The 14,666-nt window shown below is 40.6% G+C and overlaps 3 protein-coding genes across 3 annotated transcripts; 2 read left to right on the top strand and 1 right to left on the bottom strand.

The window, feature by feature from the left end:
• Positions 1-231: 231 nt before the first annotated feature.
• On the bottom strand, positions 232-4,430 carry zgc:136858 (uncharacterized protein LOC678543 homolog). The gene is made up of 18 exons (XM_068738901.1): positions 4,352-4,430; positions 4,169-4,283; positions 3,924-4,098; positions 3,699-3,810; positions 3,354-3,460; positions 2,897-3,023; positions 2,677-2,797; positions 2,508-2,593; positions 2,216-2,355; positions 2,074-2,133; positions 1,917-1,980; positions 1,711-1,805; positions 1,494-1,622; positions 1,246-1,360; positions 1,022-1,159; positions 731-897; positions 569-651; positions 232-427 (listed from the first exon to the last, which is right to left on the bottom strand). Exons 1-18 carry the CDS (start codon positions 4,428-4,430, stop codon positions 232-234), a joined length of 2,109 nt encoding a protein of 702 aa, XP_068595002.1.
• Positions 4,431-8,632: 4,202 nt separating this feature from the next.
• LOC137893491 (troponin I, slow skeletal muscle-like) lies at positions 8,633-10,579 on the top strand. Its single transcript, XM_068738902.1, has 5 exons — positions 8,633-8,680; positions 8,770-8,901; positions 9,462-9,551; positions 9,700-9,873; positions 10,261-10,579. Exons 2-5 carry the CDS (start codon positions 8,791-8,793, stop codon positions 10,345-10,347), a joined length of 462 nt encoding a protein of 153 aa, XP_068595003.1. The 5' UTR covers positions 8,633-8,680; positions 8,770-8,790; the 3' UTR covers positions 10,348-10,579.
• A 464-nt stretch (positions 10,580-11,043) lies between these two features.
• On the top strand, positions 11,044-13,863 carry bpgm (2,3-bisphosphoglycerate mutase). The gene is made up of 3 exons (XM_068739189.1): positions 11,044-11,101; positions 11,503-12,126; positions 12,573-13,863. The coding sequence occupies exons 2-3, from the start codon at positions 11,526-11,528 to the stop codon at positions 12,746-12,748; spliced, it is 777 nt and encodes a 258-aa protein (XP_068595290.1). The 5' UTR covers positions 11,044-11,101; positions 11,503-11,525; the 3' UTR covers positions 12,749-13,863.
• The last annotated feature ends 803 nt before the right edge of the window (positions 13,864-14,666 follow it).

Below are 14,666 nucleotides of genomic sequence, written 5' to 3' on the forward strand. Positions count from 1 at the left end.
CCACCAATGCCAATATTGACATTTATTATGATATCAAAATAGCAGAGTATCTTATGTTAATATTTTATAATTTATCTATTAAAATGTAGAAGCATGAATGGGGCAAAGTTTAGTGAAAAGTAGTTCATTTATTGAAGCAACACAGCAATAATATAGGATAATATCAACAACAATCAATACCTTATCTTCAGACGTTCCTACTGTAATTTTTCTAAGCATTTTTTTCTTTTTTTAATCGATCCACATGAAAGTGGGTTTGGGCCAGTCCTGAGCATGGACTTTGTCGGGATTCACAGAGTCTGAGTTGAGCGTTTGTGCAATAGGATGTGGCGATAACAGGGAGAGTCGTGCAGCCAGGAGCCCCATTCGAACACATCTGTCTGTGTCCTTCTGCTGGTGAATCCCAACCATTATGGCACCAGCGAGACTGTGAAAGGAGCGGAGATACGCGTCACTTGTATGAATATTGTAGCCTGATGTTGTGAGTAAGAGAGAAGTATAACTGGGACAGGTAGGGTGAAATGAAAAATCGAACTATAGCAGAGGAAGGCCAGAAAATGTACAGAACCTATCTCCTGCTCCTGAGACGTTCACTATCTCCTCCGCAGACACAGTCAGTGCTGGATAGTGCAGAGCACAAAGTCGCCTCCTCTGCAAAGAGGAGAATAAAGAGATCAAACATCTTCGTTGATACAGTATAAATATCAGACTAAATAGAAGGCGCTCTTACCTTCTTCTGTATTCTTGGCTGCAGGTTGACAGAGCCTGAATCATGCTCGCCACACACCAACAGTCCGTTTGCCCCTAAAGTCACCACCAAACAGTGGAGATGCTCCAAGAGGGGGCGTGAGAGAGTCACAGCAAGACTCAGAGCATCGTCAAGAGAGCTTGGCAACACTGCCACCCACGAGAAAAGACATTTCATATGAATACCACGACTACCTAACGATGGCAACAATATACTGTATGTCAAAAAGGTCTTTGAGAGCCTGAGGAAGTAAAAAAAAAAAAAACAGTTTACCTTCAGGCGTTGGGATGCCAAGCGTTTTCGTCATGGCGCACAACTCTGCCAGGTTTGGGGATGCATACGATAGAGACTTCCAGGTGTCTGAAAGGAAAGGCTTGCAAGCCTTCTCTGAATCCGTGGGCTCGTACCAAACTGTGACACACAGTGACTGTATTGTGTTAAAATTTAACAAAGCTTTAGTAATTATAGCATTTATTAACCATCCACACCATGTTTACCATTTACGTTGCGACTAGAGGCAAAGGAGCAAACGTAGTCAATGGTGGAGACGGGAATGTTTCCATCAAGACACACAAGAGTGGCTGAAGAAAGCTGCTTGTCAAACTGGGACACCTTTAAACAGATACTCCCAGTTAAAATGAAGAACTAGAATACATCAAATATTATCGCACCTATATAAGAATAAGAATTCAAGGAATTGATAAAAAGAAAATCTAATGTAATAAATAATTCCAAAATAACTTGCACATCGCTCTGTGATTTGTCCATGAATGTCCATGTCTCCCAGTCCGAGTATCATCTCTCCGCTCTCAGCAATAACAACACAGTAAGTCGCTGTGCTCTGTCCTTCAAGCCGGCTCACACCACTTGTATTCTTTTCAGCGATAAGGAGAAAGGTAAGAGCATACAATGCATGTATTAAAATAAAATCAATCATTTATGAACTATAGATGCTGACGTACCATGTGTTTGCAGTAGTTGAAAACTGCTTCCCCGTGTGAATCAGCTCCAGTAGCAGAGATGAAGAGGGGTGTCTGGCCTAATCGACTCAGAGAGTCTTAAACGTTGGCATGAGAGAAGCGTGTGCGTGAAACAGTAAATATTATTTACAGCGAGTTATATTAGAATGAAAACATTTGCACAAACACCAACAAATAAAAAAACACACCAGCAATGTTGCGACCTACGCCCCCAAACGATTGACAGACACGCCCTGAGTTCGTCTGTCCAAACTGCAAGAGAAAACAAGCCACGGTATCATGCATGACATGGTTTACCAGGACCAAGAGGAGTGTGGATGTTTATTGCTATAAACTAAAACTTACAAAAAGTTTCTTTATTTTTCCTTTTGCAATGAAATCAACGTTTATGCCTCCGATGACCACCTGCAAAAAGAGCCAGGTTTTGAGTTCTGTATTGTCTCAGTATTTCAGTGAATTCTGGGCCCTCATGCATATTAATACTCACGACATCTGATTGTGAGACTGACGAGTGGTTTCCGTGACGATGATCAGACTTTCCTTTTAACTTTTTCTCATTCGCCTGTTTGGACAGTGCACAGGCTACCTGACTGCCGACTTTAGCATTGTTGCAAATCAGAGCAATGTCTGAGAACATGGAAGGTTAAGGACATTTTGGTTGTAAGGTACCTCAGAAACCATTCCTTTGAATCACTTTCTTTATCATTTGTTGTCGTCGTCATTTGAATGATCGCGATCTCTGCCTCTGAAATCAGTGGTTTAGGTTTTGAGCAGGATACTGGCCTGGAGAGACTTCCCTCTTGTCAGATCATTGACCTTTTGAAGAATGAATGGGGTCACATCTCTTCCTCTTATGCCTTTAGCGCTGCATAAATCAAAGCGAGAACAAAGAGGGATCAAGTTCTCCAGGGCATTTGATTCACAGCTGATAAGTGAGGCTCGGTGCACCTTGACTCTCTCACTGCTGCCTGTATGGCTTCCTCTATCGGCTGTCCGACTGCTGCATGCTCCTCCGGGATGGGCACCGCTAACAGGACGCCGCATTGAAGACGCAGTGACAGAGCACTTGCTGAAATATGCATAGCAACAGATTCGCATGCATAAAATATGTGTGTGTGTTAACGGCAAGGACAACGTCACTGTTGTCAAATATAAAATGCTGATATACCAATGAGCTTTGCAGCCTCCTCAGGGTTGCGGACTTGGTATGGAGAAATGAATCCACTTTGTGGAGAGAAGAAGGCTGGGAAATTGTTCGATGCTCCATATGTGGCCACACAGACACCTTGCGTCTCCTAGTAACAATACAGAACAGAAATGTATGGGCAGACGCCGCACACCCACGCTGTGCTATCCATATCTTTGTGATGCACAGCTTGTCTTTCTGTATGTGGGGTAGGGGGGGGGGGGGTTACCCCTCCATCTGTGTTTAAAGACATGCGTTTAAACATTTCAATGTAAATCTGGAACCAACCTGCGGCGAACCAAGCACAAGTCAAGATGCCATAAAATATTTCTGATGCGCTTTGGCTGCTAAACACTGATTCATGTATGTGGGAGGTATCAGATCCTGCCTTTGTGCCATGACAACACGACTCAGAAGAAAACTCTGTTAAGAATCTTACGAGGAACTCGAGGGTGCGACCGATGTCCAGAATAGACTTGACTCCAGAAGAGACAACTGCAATGGGAGTTCTGCCGAGCTCGGTCAGGTCTGCGCTGATGTCCAGACCTGCAGGAATAATCATTGTATTCAAATGTTCACACAATACATGTCTAATCATGGAGAGTCGTGGCAGTTTTGCTGTTCTTGTTCTATACAGAGGGAACAAGCTGTTCAACCCCAGGTGGCCTCTGACAGCATGGACACGCTCACTGATATTCAGGGTCTTTGTTACGTCATTAAAGCTAGTTGATTCAAGGACAGAGTAGTATCAGTAGGTGTATAAGTCCCACCAAAGACCGCTCACTATTTTCTCCATCTCTATGAACTCCTCCGATGCCCCCTGTGACAAAGACAGGGATGCCAGCTCGATGTGCTGCTATCATAGTGGCTGACACTGTCGTCCCTCCGGAGAGCCCCTCCGAAATAAAAGCAGAGAAAAGAGCATTAAAACAGCAGCACGGATGACATCACCAGGCAATCCAGCTGGACAGACCCAGATAGGAAGTCGACGTTTGTGTTGTGGACTGACTTTACTGATGACATAAGGCAGATCGCGACGGGAAACCTTCAAGGAGCTCTGGCAGGAGGCGAGGCGGTTGAGCTGCTCTGACGACAGGCCGACATGGACTTCACCCTCAATCACTCCCACTGTGGCCGGAGTGGCTCCTTCTGCTCTCACAATGGCCTCCACCTCCCGTGCTGTGCTGCATTAAGTCAATCATGTATGAGCTCCTGGTGTCAAAGTCCACTGCCACTTGAAGGCTGTGATTGTACCTCAGGTTGTGCGGATAGGGCATGCCGTGTGTGATGATCGTACTTTCCAGTGCAACCACTGGCTTGTTGTCTGCCAGTGCCTGTGACACAGACGGATGAACTCTGATGAGGCTGTCTAAGAGAAGACGTCATGGTTAATAATCATTATCCATCTGTTGTGAACTGTTAAGGACATTTATTTACCATTTTTGTTCAGTCTACTCTGATGAGTCTGAATTCCTCTTCTCAGGATGAGTGCAGCGACTCTCTTTATTATCCTCATTCTATGTAGAAACCCTGAAAATATAATAGACTGTGTTAAATTATTATTTTCTTTCATTCAAATTTGTATCATTTAGTTATAATGATGACTTTTGTTTCAGGTTGACACATCGTGGTTTATCTAGCGAAGGCTATTGTCATCCTTTCAGTGTTGCTCCTCTGGACATCATCAGATATGAGCATTTACTGCACATTTCAGCAATTCAAGTTCAAGCATTGATCTTTGAATTAGAATTAAAATGTGAATTTCATAAAACAAAATACTTAATTTCACTGTGCTTCAATTTGAATGTCAAGTTGTAAGAAATTACGTTTTTGTTTCATTTATAAATTTACATCTCCCAACTCATGTCTAGAACGTATATCCTCTACAGTCAAGGAAAACCCCAACCAGTGTTAGAAAATACTGACAATTTAATCAAAACATGCAGCAGCGATATTAAAAAGCAGATAGTATGCTGTATCATTGATTATACAGAAAACCAGCGTTCAGTGCTTACCTTTCTCCATGTGCAGGAAACTTTGTACAGATGAATGAACTTTGACCCAAACACTGTTTACACAGGCCCCAAACAAGGCAACACAGATCGCTGTGGCGTAAAACCGACTGGAATTTAACATAACCCTATCCACGACAGATGGATTTTGTCCCAAGGTGTGTATACTGAAAGTTGTGAAATACTTGAAATAAAGATTTGTACTGTCAGGATGAGTGTCTCCCTCATCTGATCGCGTTCTCTCTCCAGCATCATTGTTTGTGTTTCTGTTGGTTGTTGGAGGGAATTATCTTGTCGTCACTCTTTGCTCAACGCACCTATTGGAAGTATGTCAACAACCTGGACAGGTAGCAGAATCCAAGTCACACTTTGAGTGCTCAACCGGTGATGTGATAAGTAGCTCCTGTGTGATCGCCTTATATGTTTTACATATTCAAAATGTAATACAGTTAATGTGAAAGCCCTAGCTCTGCTAAAAGAACAAACAGTCAGATAAAAATAAAATAAAAATAGCTCTTAGGTACATACTCATACTAATTGGAAAGTCAACATTCAAAAGCACAGATTTAAAAAGCTTTTTCTGCTATAAAGACACTGAATTTACTTGCATGAAGAAACATGTGACACAAGTTTAAAAAAGCAAACATGCTCAGGGCAACTGATACTGTATCTGCAGAGAGGATAACCCAGCTGTCGGTGAGGTGAGGAACATGTGAGGTACACGCTTATGCAATCATGTGAAATAATTATGTCACGGGTTGAGGTCAGATTAAAGAGGGTTGCATTGTGATGCAGGAATTGCCAGGTGGACAGATCTATTTTAGTGAGCCTTTCTAATCAGACCGAATGCATAAATCTTCCACCAATAAGCACATAATGCCCCCCCCCCATGCCACCATTGTCCCTGACCTCACTGAGTTCCTCTCAAAGGTATGTTAAGTAATCAACTTATGATTTATGTCACAATTACTCTTTATATCTTACACGGATAGTATTTGTCTGCTGCTCTGCTACTTTATCAAGATCTTTGAGCAGCTGTTTGAATGTGTCTCAGTGCCTGACTTCTTCGGCTTCTCGATAATCTCTTGATCCTATAATGAGGCTTAACCTGGCCGTCAGAGATTACCGGCTCGTAACGGCCGGTTTAACACATTGACTGAAAAGATGGTATAATAAGTATCGATGGTTTACTCAAAGACAAAACTTTCTGTGAGAACTCTGAGGCAAGCCAAATCCTGTAAAAACTGGTTTAACTTAAATTGAATCTATTATTATGCTTTGATTCTTAACTTCCACGCTCATCTTTTAATATATAATGTAATCTCAATTAATAAAGTAATGCTGTGAAGCCAACACATGAAAGCCAATAAACTGTTCTAACATGCTTGGCACACACTGATAAATGTCATTAACAAACAAAATTGGAACCCAAATAATCAAAATTGAAAAGATCTGAGAATATATATATTTATATATATATTATAAATGTTCACAGCCTCCACAGGTTTGATTTTGCTTCTATTTTGGCTGTCAAACCTTTTTGCTGCTTGACTTTTGATCGAATTATCTGTGTCCCAGCTGTTGGGACACAGTAAATCAATGTAGCCAAATATAGATATACAACATGTAGTCAGTAGCAAAAAGATGATGATGATGATGATGATGAATATATTGTCTAGTCCTTGAATAATACCGAAGTGTAATTGAAAGCCTGAGCGGAAAAAGCTATTAAACAGTTAAGTAGTTTATGTATGATTTCTCAAATACATTAAGTGGGAAAAATACTACTGAGAATGTGATATATACACTGATTATCAAGATTTATATTTGTGAATAACATAATCTGTTAAAAACAGAACTCCAATGTTTTTGCTTCAAAAGAACAGAAAATGTTCGATGCTTCTGGCAACTGAATGAATTCTCACTTTGGTTTTCATCTTCTTCTAATAAATTTGTACAAATACTTCTTATCCATATAAAATTGGGTTATTGGTTTATGGGTGGCAAAACTTTTCAAAAGAAGAACAGTCTTTGTTTGAATTGTATAGACATAGTCGTAGTAACAGATATTTCTTTAAAATGAAAGTAGAATAATCATGGGATGTGGAGCTGAACATACTGTAGTACTCTTTGGCAGACTTGTGATGGCAGCAGAACTCTTTCTCACTTTCACAGGATACTCAGATCTAAAGTAAAGAATGATGAGTGTGGGGAAATACTCACAAATAAACAATGGCTTGTGTATCATCTGCTGGTTTTAATCTAGCCTTATTTGTTGTTAAGATAAAGATGACATATTAGAATTGCATTTATGCAAGTTATTCCTGTGGATGCGTTTTATCTTTATGAAAGCAGCAGTAATCGCTCATTAAAAAGACAATCCTGACATTTTATGAGACAATGATCATCTTGGATTGAACATGGGGATCAACTTCAAATTCACACGTGACATTGGACTTCTCGCTCTCCTTAACAGAAAGATGGAGACACAAGGATTGTCACACATGACGAGGGACGTAGTGCAAGAATGGTGAGACCAGCGGGGCTATTTCTGTGAGCCACTCACATGAAGCCTAGAATCTATATATCTACCGTCTTTCTGTCCTTCTCTTCTCAGGAAAAAAAAGATACCGCTGAGTATTTACTTATTCCATTTACGGTAAGGAGTTTTACTTTTAAAATATTAAAGAACAAGAAAGGATAAATTAAGATTCACTATTACAGTACTTTTACTAAAATAAAACTCAAGCTGATCTGAACTGACCAGAATCAAAGCATGGGTCTGAAGCAGCATTTATGTTGACTCTATTTACAACTCCCAATAAAGACTATGTGAAAGTTGAGTCATTATGAGAATTCTCCTTACAGGAAAATCAAGGAAAGGTGACTTTTTTATGGCTTGTTTTCTCTCCTCCTCTAATCTTGAACAGAAGTCTAATTATATCTTAAATAAATACTATATTGCAGTGTGGATTTGATTTGTGCGTTCATATTCTTTGCAACCTGTTGCTATTACTTGTGCTTCCGTAGAGTTGTTTCAAAATTATGCGAGTCATCGAGTTTATAGTACTTAATTGGTTGTTAGTGTCATAAAAAACATTTTTGATTTTTGTTTTGGTGTTCTTTAAGTCATACAGGAGGTTTGACCTTTGACAATGTCATACATTGTTGATGTCCCTTTAACCTATGGTGGGATATATGGGTTATTTCAGTCTCAAGCAATGCAAACTTGAAAGTTTTTATTTGTTTTTTACCATTTCTAGGAAATGAGCTAACACATGTGTGTGTGTGTTGCATATAAAAATGATTGTAATCTTCTTTTTCTTGTGTAGATTTAGCAAGGAGTGACACGTCAGCCTGCAACCATATCTGACATGTAAGTCCCCCCCACATGATCTGTACCCTCGCCACATCATAACTCACAGTTTAGAATTCAAAATTTCAAACATTTAACAAATTTCACCTCTTTTTCCCTTCTCTCGTTTTAATCATGGACATGATCTTCAGGTCTGCGGTGAGTGGAATCCATAATAGAATGTATAAAAAAAAAAATTAAAGTTGTTATTTAGATGCATGAGTTGTAGCAGTCCAATCTACCCTATTGTAAAAGGATTTAATATTCCACTCTGTGCATCTAAAGTATAAACAATTACTATAACAATATGAGGAACTGATTGGCAGAATTTAAAATACCAATTGCCTTTTACAGAAAGCAAAGTCAAAGATCTCTGCATCTCGCAGACTTTTCTTAAAGGTAATTTTTGCTACAACTGTGTCTTACTCTTGAATAGCAAAGCTTTAAATGAGCATTTCTAAAGTGTGGCTGACGTGTGTGCTTATCAGACTAAACTGCTGAAGAAGGCGATGACGATGCTGGAAATGGAAAAGCAAGACAGAAAAGATGAACGAGAGAGAATCCTCACTGAGAAAGTTCCCAATCTCCAAATGTCAGGCATGTCTATGCAGGATCTACAGGTATATTTGATCCAAGTTTTGATGCAAGTTTTCATAGAATTTTCAACATCAACTTAAACCCGTTATCTGCTTCAAGCAACTCGATGGTTTGTTTGTTTGTTAGTTTTGTAGAGAGATACAGTATCTGCCAATGAGATTTCTGCTGCCACTAAATGTAATCTAGACGAAGGCAGAAATGACATTGAAAACCTACAAAACTGTCAGAGAAAAAGTCAGAATTGTGATTTTATTCTCAGAAGTCTGACTCTAATATTATAATAGATTTACATCCCATAATTTTTTATACATTATTATTTATACAGCACTTATACATAACTATCTATGTAGCTATAACTGAGGCCACAACAAATATAAGAACAAATACATGAATAAAAACAAGACAGGGGTACCTCAGAGGCCAATCAGATTTCAGATATTTTCCCTCTGGCCCCACCCATTGATCTGTCCATCTACATATTGGACTAGGATTATGTTTTGTTATCTTCTGTCCCTGTATTTCAATAGTAATCTGGACCAGTTACATTGAACAGGTTTAATAAAATAAAGGTTTCTGTCCACAGAATCTTTGCAAAGAGCTGCAGCAGAAAATCGACGTGGTTGATGAAGAGCGGTATGACATTAATGCTAAAGTGCTGAAAAATGAAGTGGAGGTAAGCAACATTTTTTTTATCATCTTTAGTTGAGACAGAATTATGCATCTTACAAAAACATGCATACTGTATGAAACTAGTATTCACTGGTAATTTACAGTATTTAAGGTACTTGACGCTGAGGCTGGGTTTATTGTGTCACACAAAGGTACATAACCTGTCTCAGAAGATCTTTGAGTTGAAGGGAAAGATGAAGAGACCAAACCTGAGGAGGGTCAGGGTGTCAGCTGATGCCATGTTGGGAGCTCTGCTTGGCGCCAAGGTTAAAGAATCTGTGGATTTCAAGGCCAAACTCAAGACTGTAAAGAAGGAGGAGGAAAAGGTACGAGCTGCAGGCTCAAACTTCAGATTCAGAAACATCATGTCACGCTCAAATTCAGTTGGATTCATACATATTTACTGATATCAAAGAAGGCAGGGTATTTAATGCAACTCTGTGTGATGCCTCAATTGATACGCTGATGTAAAGCATTTAATAAAACTGATTGAAGAAATTAGAAAATACGCACAAACTTTCAATGCATTTGTTCAGAAAAAATAGGGAGATGCAGAGGTGGAGCCGCATCTGTCTGTTGCACATCCCTGAGGCTGGGATGTGCAACAGATGAATGGCATTCTTCTCTCAATACCCCCCCAACATTGTAGTCTTACTAGAATTGATGCGATCAATGAAAATAAGATGATGCAAAATCTTCTTTTCATCCCACAGAAAGAGGAAGTGACTGACTGGCGTAAGAATGTGGATGCCATGTCTGGTATGGAGGGCCGGAAGAAGCTGTTCAATGCTGGGCAATAAATTTTGTGATGAAAGTGTATCACACATACATATACTATGATGCAATTTGTTTTATGTCATGTATGGTGTATTAGTACAAAACATATAACAGGATTGTTCTTTATGGTTTTTAGCATCTATATGAACTGATGAACTTCAACATTAAAGGGTGTTCTGATCACCGCTGATCAGTAATGTTGTCGACATGCACTTTGACCTCTGCTACATAAAATAATAAACATATATAAAATAATCTCGGACTACGTATGTAAAGCTCTGTGTGGGTCCCTGCAGGCCTCTTTGAATGGGCGCTTTAATGGATCACCTCTGTATTCTGATTCTGATTTCCATCTTGAGAAATGATCTGATGTTTACTGTTAATGATCACCGAAAATTATTAGATTTAGAAAAAGTAGCATCATATTAGATGCGCCCGGCTGACCGGAAGTCATCACGCGCAGTCAAACTCTGAAAATAATAATAAAAATAATAATTTTTGACTGCTTCTGTGTCCAAAGTGAGGACTATTCATGTCACCGGAAGTTAACACAGAGCTGAACACGCAACACACACGCCTAAATCTTACATCTCCTAATATGGGCATAACCTTCGAAGGCGGCACCGCACACAAGAGGCATCAGCCACTGTGATTGGAGAAACGGAATGTCAATCATTCGAGGTGCAGGAAAGACATCTTCTCCATGCTCTGCTAAATATAACGTGAACGCTCTCGTCTGTTCCAGCTGAATTTATGCCGGATTTAAACCCTCGAAGGGTAAGAGGACATTTTTAAAATATAAAAGAACGATAATATTTGAATGAATTTGTCTGTGGTTCCGTCTGTCCCCGATGTGGGCGGACGCAGCAGACGCTTTATGAACGACGTGTTTACATAACAGTCCACGCATCCTGATTCAAAGCTTTGCAGGAACGTCGGCTGGAGTGTTTGAGTTGATGATGTTATCTATCAGCGTTTTATGTGCAAGCCTGTGAATAATGCAAGTTAAAGAGGGTGAATTCTGCAGATGGCTGCCCGCCTCAGGGTTCACCTTTAACCTTTTAACTGCGGCTGAACTCAGATCAGATTCACTGCCCTGCGATTCCGTTTGGATCTGTGTCACATTCTCATTAAATGCTTGACTTTTGAAATTGGAATGACTTGCTGAATGTGTGCAGGTTCCTGCTCGTGGTAGCTTCTGATGTCCAAACACCAACTCTTTCTGCTGAGGCACGGGGAGGGTGCCTGGAACAAGGAGAACCGGTTCTGCAGCTGGGTGGACCAAAAGCTGAGCGCGGATGGGGTGAAGGAGGCCCGGGACTGTGGCGAGCTCCTGAAGGAGCAGGGCTGCCAGTTCGACTTGGCGTTCACCTCCATCCTCAGCCGCTCCATCCAGACGGCGTGGCTTGTGCTGGGGGCCATGGGTCAGGAGTGGGTCCCGGTGGTCAAGACCTGGAGGCTGAACGAGCGCCACTATGGATCGCTCATCGGTTTGAACCGTGCGGAGATGGCTCTGCAGCACGGAGAGGAGAAGGTGAAGTTGTGGAGGAGAAGCTATGACATCGCTCCGCCAGCGATTGATGAATCCCATCCTTACTTCCTAGACATCTACAACGACCGCAGGTACACCACGTGCGATGTGCCGAAGGAAAAGCTCCCCCGAGCGGAGAGCCTGAAGCAGGTGTTGGACAGGCTGCTCCCTTACTGGGACAACACCGTTGTGCCGGAGATAAGGAAAGGCAAGACGGTGCTCATTTCTGCCCATGGGAACAGCTGCAGGGCTCTGCTGAAACACCTGGAAGGTACGCTGCTGAAGCCACCCAAGCTAAACGTTAAACGGATCCCTCCCTGCGTTTGTGTCCCTGCATTCGGTTCGTTTAATCGGCAGTGTCTGCACACGGCCGCTGTAGCTGAATAGGGAAGGACACGTCGCACAGTGCCAGAAATGGAAGGCTGAACTTTTGCAAAAAGGCCAACGAGTTAAAATTACATTTGGTTCTTGCACATAGAAGTTCACTCTGACCTTTCCATCACACTTCATCCAGTAAATCCACACATACAAACTGCTGCTTCATATTTTGCAGCATCTGATATATGCACACGGACCAGAACTTTTGTGATTGTCATTTACATTAACACGAACCTAATTTCCTGAAAAGCATTTCATTGCGTAGCAAAACGGTGCCAAATCCAAAAATGAACAGCAAGCTCTGGTGTGATCTGCAATTCATTGTCTTGAATTCTACAGGTATGTCTGACGAGGACATCGCCGGGGTGACTTTGCCCACGGGGGTACCTGTGCTGCTTGAGCTGGACGCAAACCTCAAGCCTGTGAATCCTCGACAGCTCCTGGGAGACCAGGCAAAAATTCAGGCTGCAATTAAAAAGGTCGAGAACCAAGGGAAAGCCTTTCCATCAACATGAATGGGCGGAGCAAGGTCCTGTTCTTTTTGCCTGCGTACACTGTTAGTAGATACCATTACTTACAGATAACAAACAGTTGTTAAAACATTTTAATGCTGGCGTATCTCAATGTGAAGCTGCTGTATATGTCGTGATGCCCTGATATGGATAAAGAATGTCTTGTCACTGGTTAAACTGGTCCTACAGAGGCAAGGGGATTTCCTCAAGGGACTGTGAACCTTCCTAGTTTTTATTTATTAATTAAAAAAAAAAAAAATTGGTCTTACCTTGCATATTTAAAAAACAAATATGGTGAATACAGAAAAGATATATCAAACATGTTCTTTCTGATTGATGTTTTTCTGCTGCATCGACATGACTGGCAGATATTCCCCTCTCTTTTTTTATCCTCTTTTAAATGGAGGATCAGAAAGGTCTTGTCATGATTGTATTTCAAAAACACTCGGATAGAAAACATGACCTTTATAGAAATGTATTTTTGGCCACAGAAGTACTGCCATCGTGTACTTTCAAACGCTCCACTCGCCATGAGTGAGACGGCTAAAGCTCTTTTTTTCTACATGCTTTTTTTTGTTGTTGCTATATTTGATTTTTGTTTCACTTGTATAGTTTTGTAATGTGAAATTAATATGAAAAAGATCCCCTTCCTAAATTAATGAAACAATTGTGAATTCTAAATTCCTTTTTGTTTGTTACTTTTATGTTTCCATTGTTCCATTCTGAGTTTATGATATATTTTTTTTGTAACTTATTTAAAATGAATAATCTGACTTAAGATATTACAGCTCTTGAATCTGCGCTTGCTCGTCCTCTTCTGTTACTACTGCTCGTGGCGCAGGCTGCTTCATTGCTCTGTACTGTGTTGTATTGGCTTCCTTGTTTGTCCAACACTGTACTTTATGTTGCAACAGTTTGGCTGCTGGGTTTCGTTGTCACTAATATTTTGAGCACTGGTTTGCTTGGTCAGCAGGGAAAAAGACACAAGTTAAGTGCACACAGTTACTGATACTTACGGTACAGTAAAAAAAAAACACTGTGATAGCTGTTATTTGAAATAGGTTGATTTTATCTGCAGCTCAAACCCTATGAATGAGGGAAATAAAACTTTACTTGAACTTTTGTGTAAATGTCATGCTTTATTTCGTCAAACATTGTCAGGTGTCAAATTGACATGAAATGGAGACACATCAGAAAACTAGCAGCGCTCACAGAGCTGCCTCCACACGGTAATACCCCAATAGTTAATTCAGTCAAGCCTCGGCAACTGTCGAACCCACAGCCCTGCAGCCATGATTCAGGGGCAGACTACCTCAGATGAAAATATAATTATACCTGGTGGATCTGGGTTTTATTTTTTTTAATTTCTTTTCTTTTTCTTAAACCTGGATCCTTGTCTCTGTCCAGATCAACACCTGAATTTAATGGGTTTCATTCTCGTCTTTCATTTTTTCTGCCATTTCTGCAATTTGGTTAAGCCAGAGGGAAATACTCTCAAATAGACATGCTTCTCATTTCCAGATATATACGCTGGTGAAGATTCTGTTTTAGCTGTTGCAGAGAGTTTATCTCAGAAATGATTAAATAGTAATTTGGGCACGTATACTGTATGCTGTATGTGAGGAATCAATGGATGTGGCTTGAGTAGGCGGGGCTGAACCCTTCACGCTGTGCTTATAAAACTCTGGTTGCTCTTCCTCTGCTGACTTCCAGCAGTAAAAAAAAAAAGTCACTGCGGATCTGTCAGCCTGGTAAGTTTGATGATGATCGTGTGCAGATAAGGTTTGAATTTTCTTTATTGCATTCAGGGTGATGTTCGTGCAGATTTTGCTATTTTTATTTACAGTGTCGAGCAACTGATGAATACTTGAGTCCTGCTTTTCTTCAGGCATCATCATCATCATCATCATTAGATGGAATA

Source organism: Brachionichthys hirsutus, chromosome 5, assembly GCF_040956055.1.
Source record: "Brachionichthys hirsutus isolate HB-005 chromosome 5, CSIRO-AGI_Bhir_v1, whole genome shotgun sequence".
NCBI classification, from domain to species: Eukaryota; Metazoa; Chordata; class Actinopteri; order Lophiiformes; family Brachionichthyidae; genus Brachionichthys; species Brachionichthys hirsutus.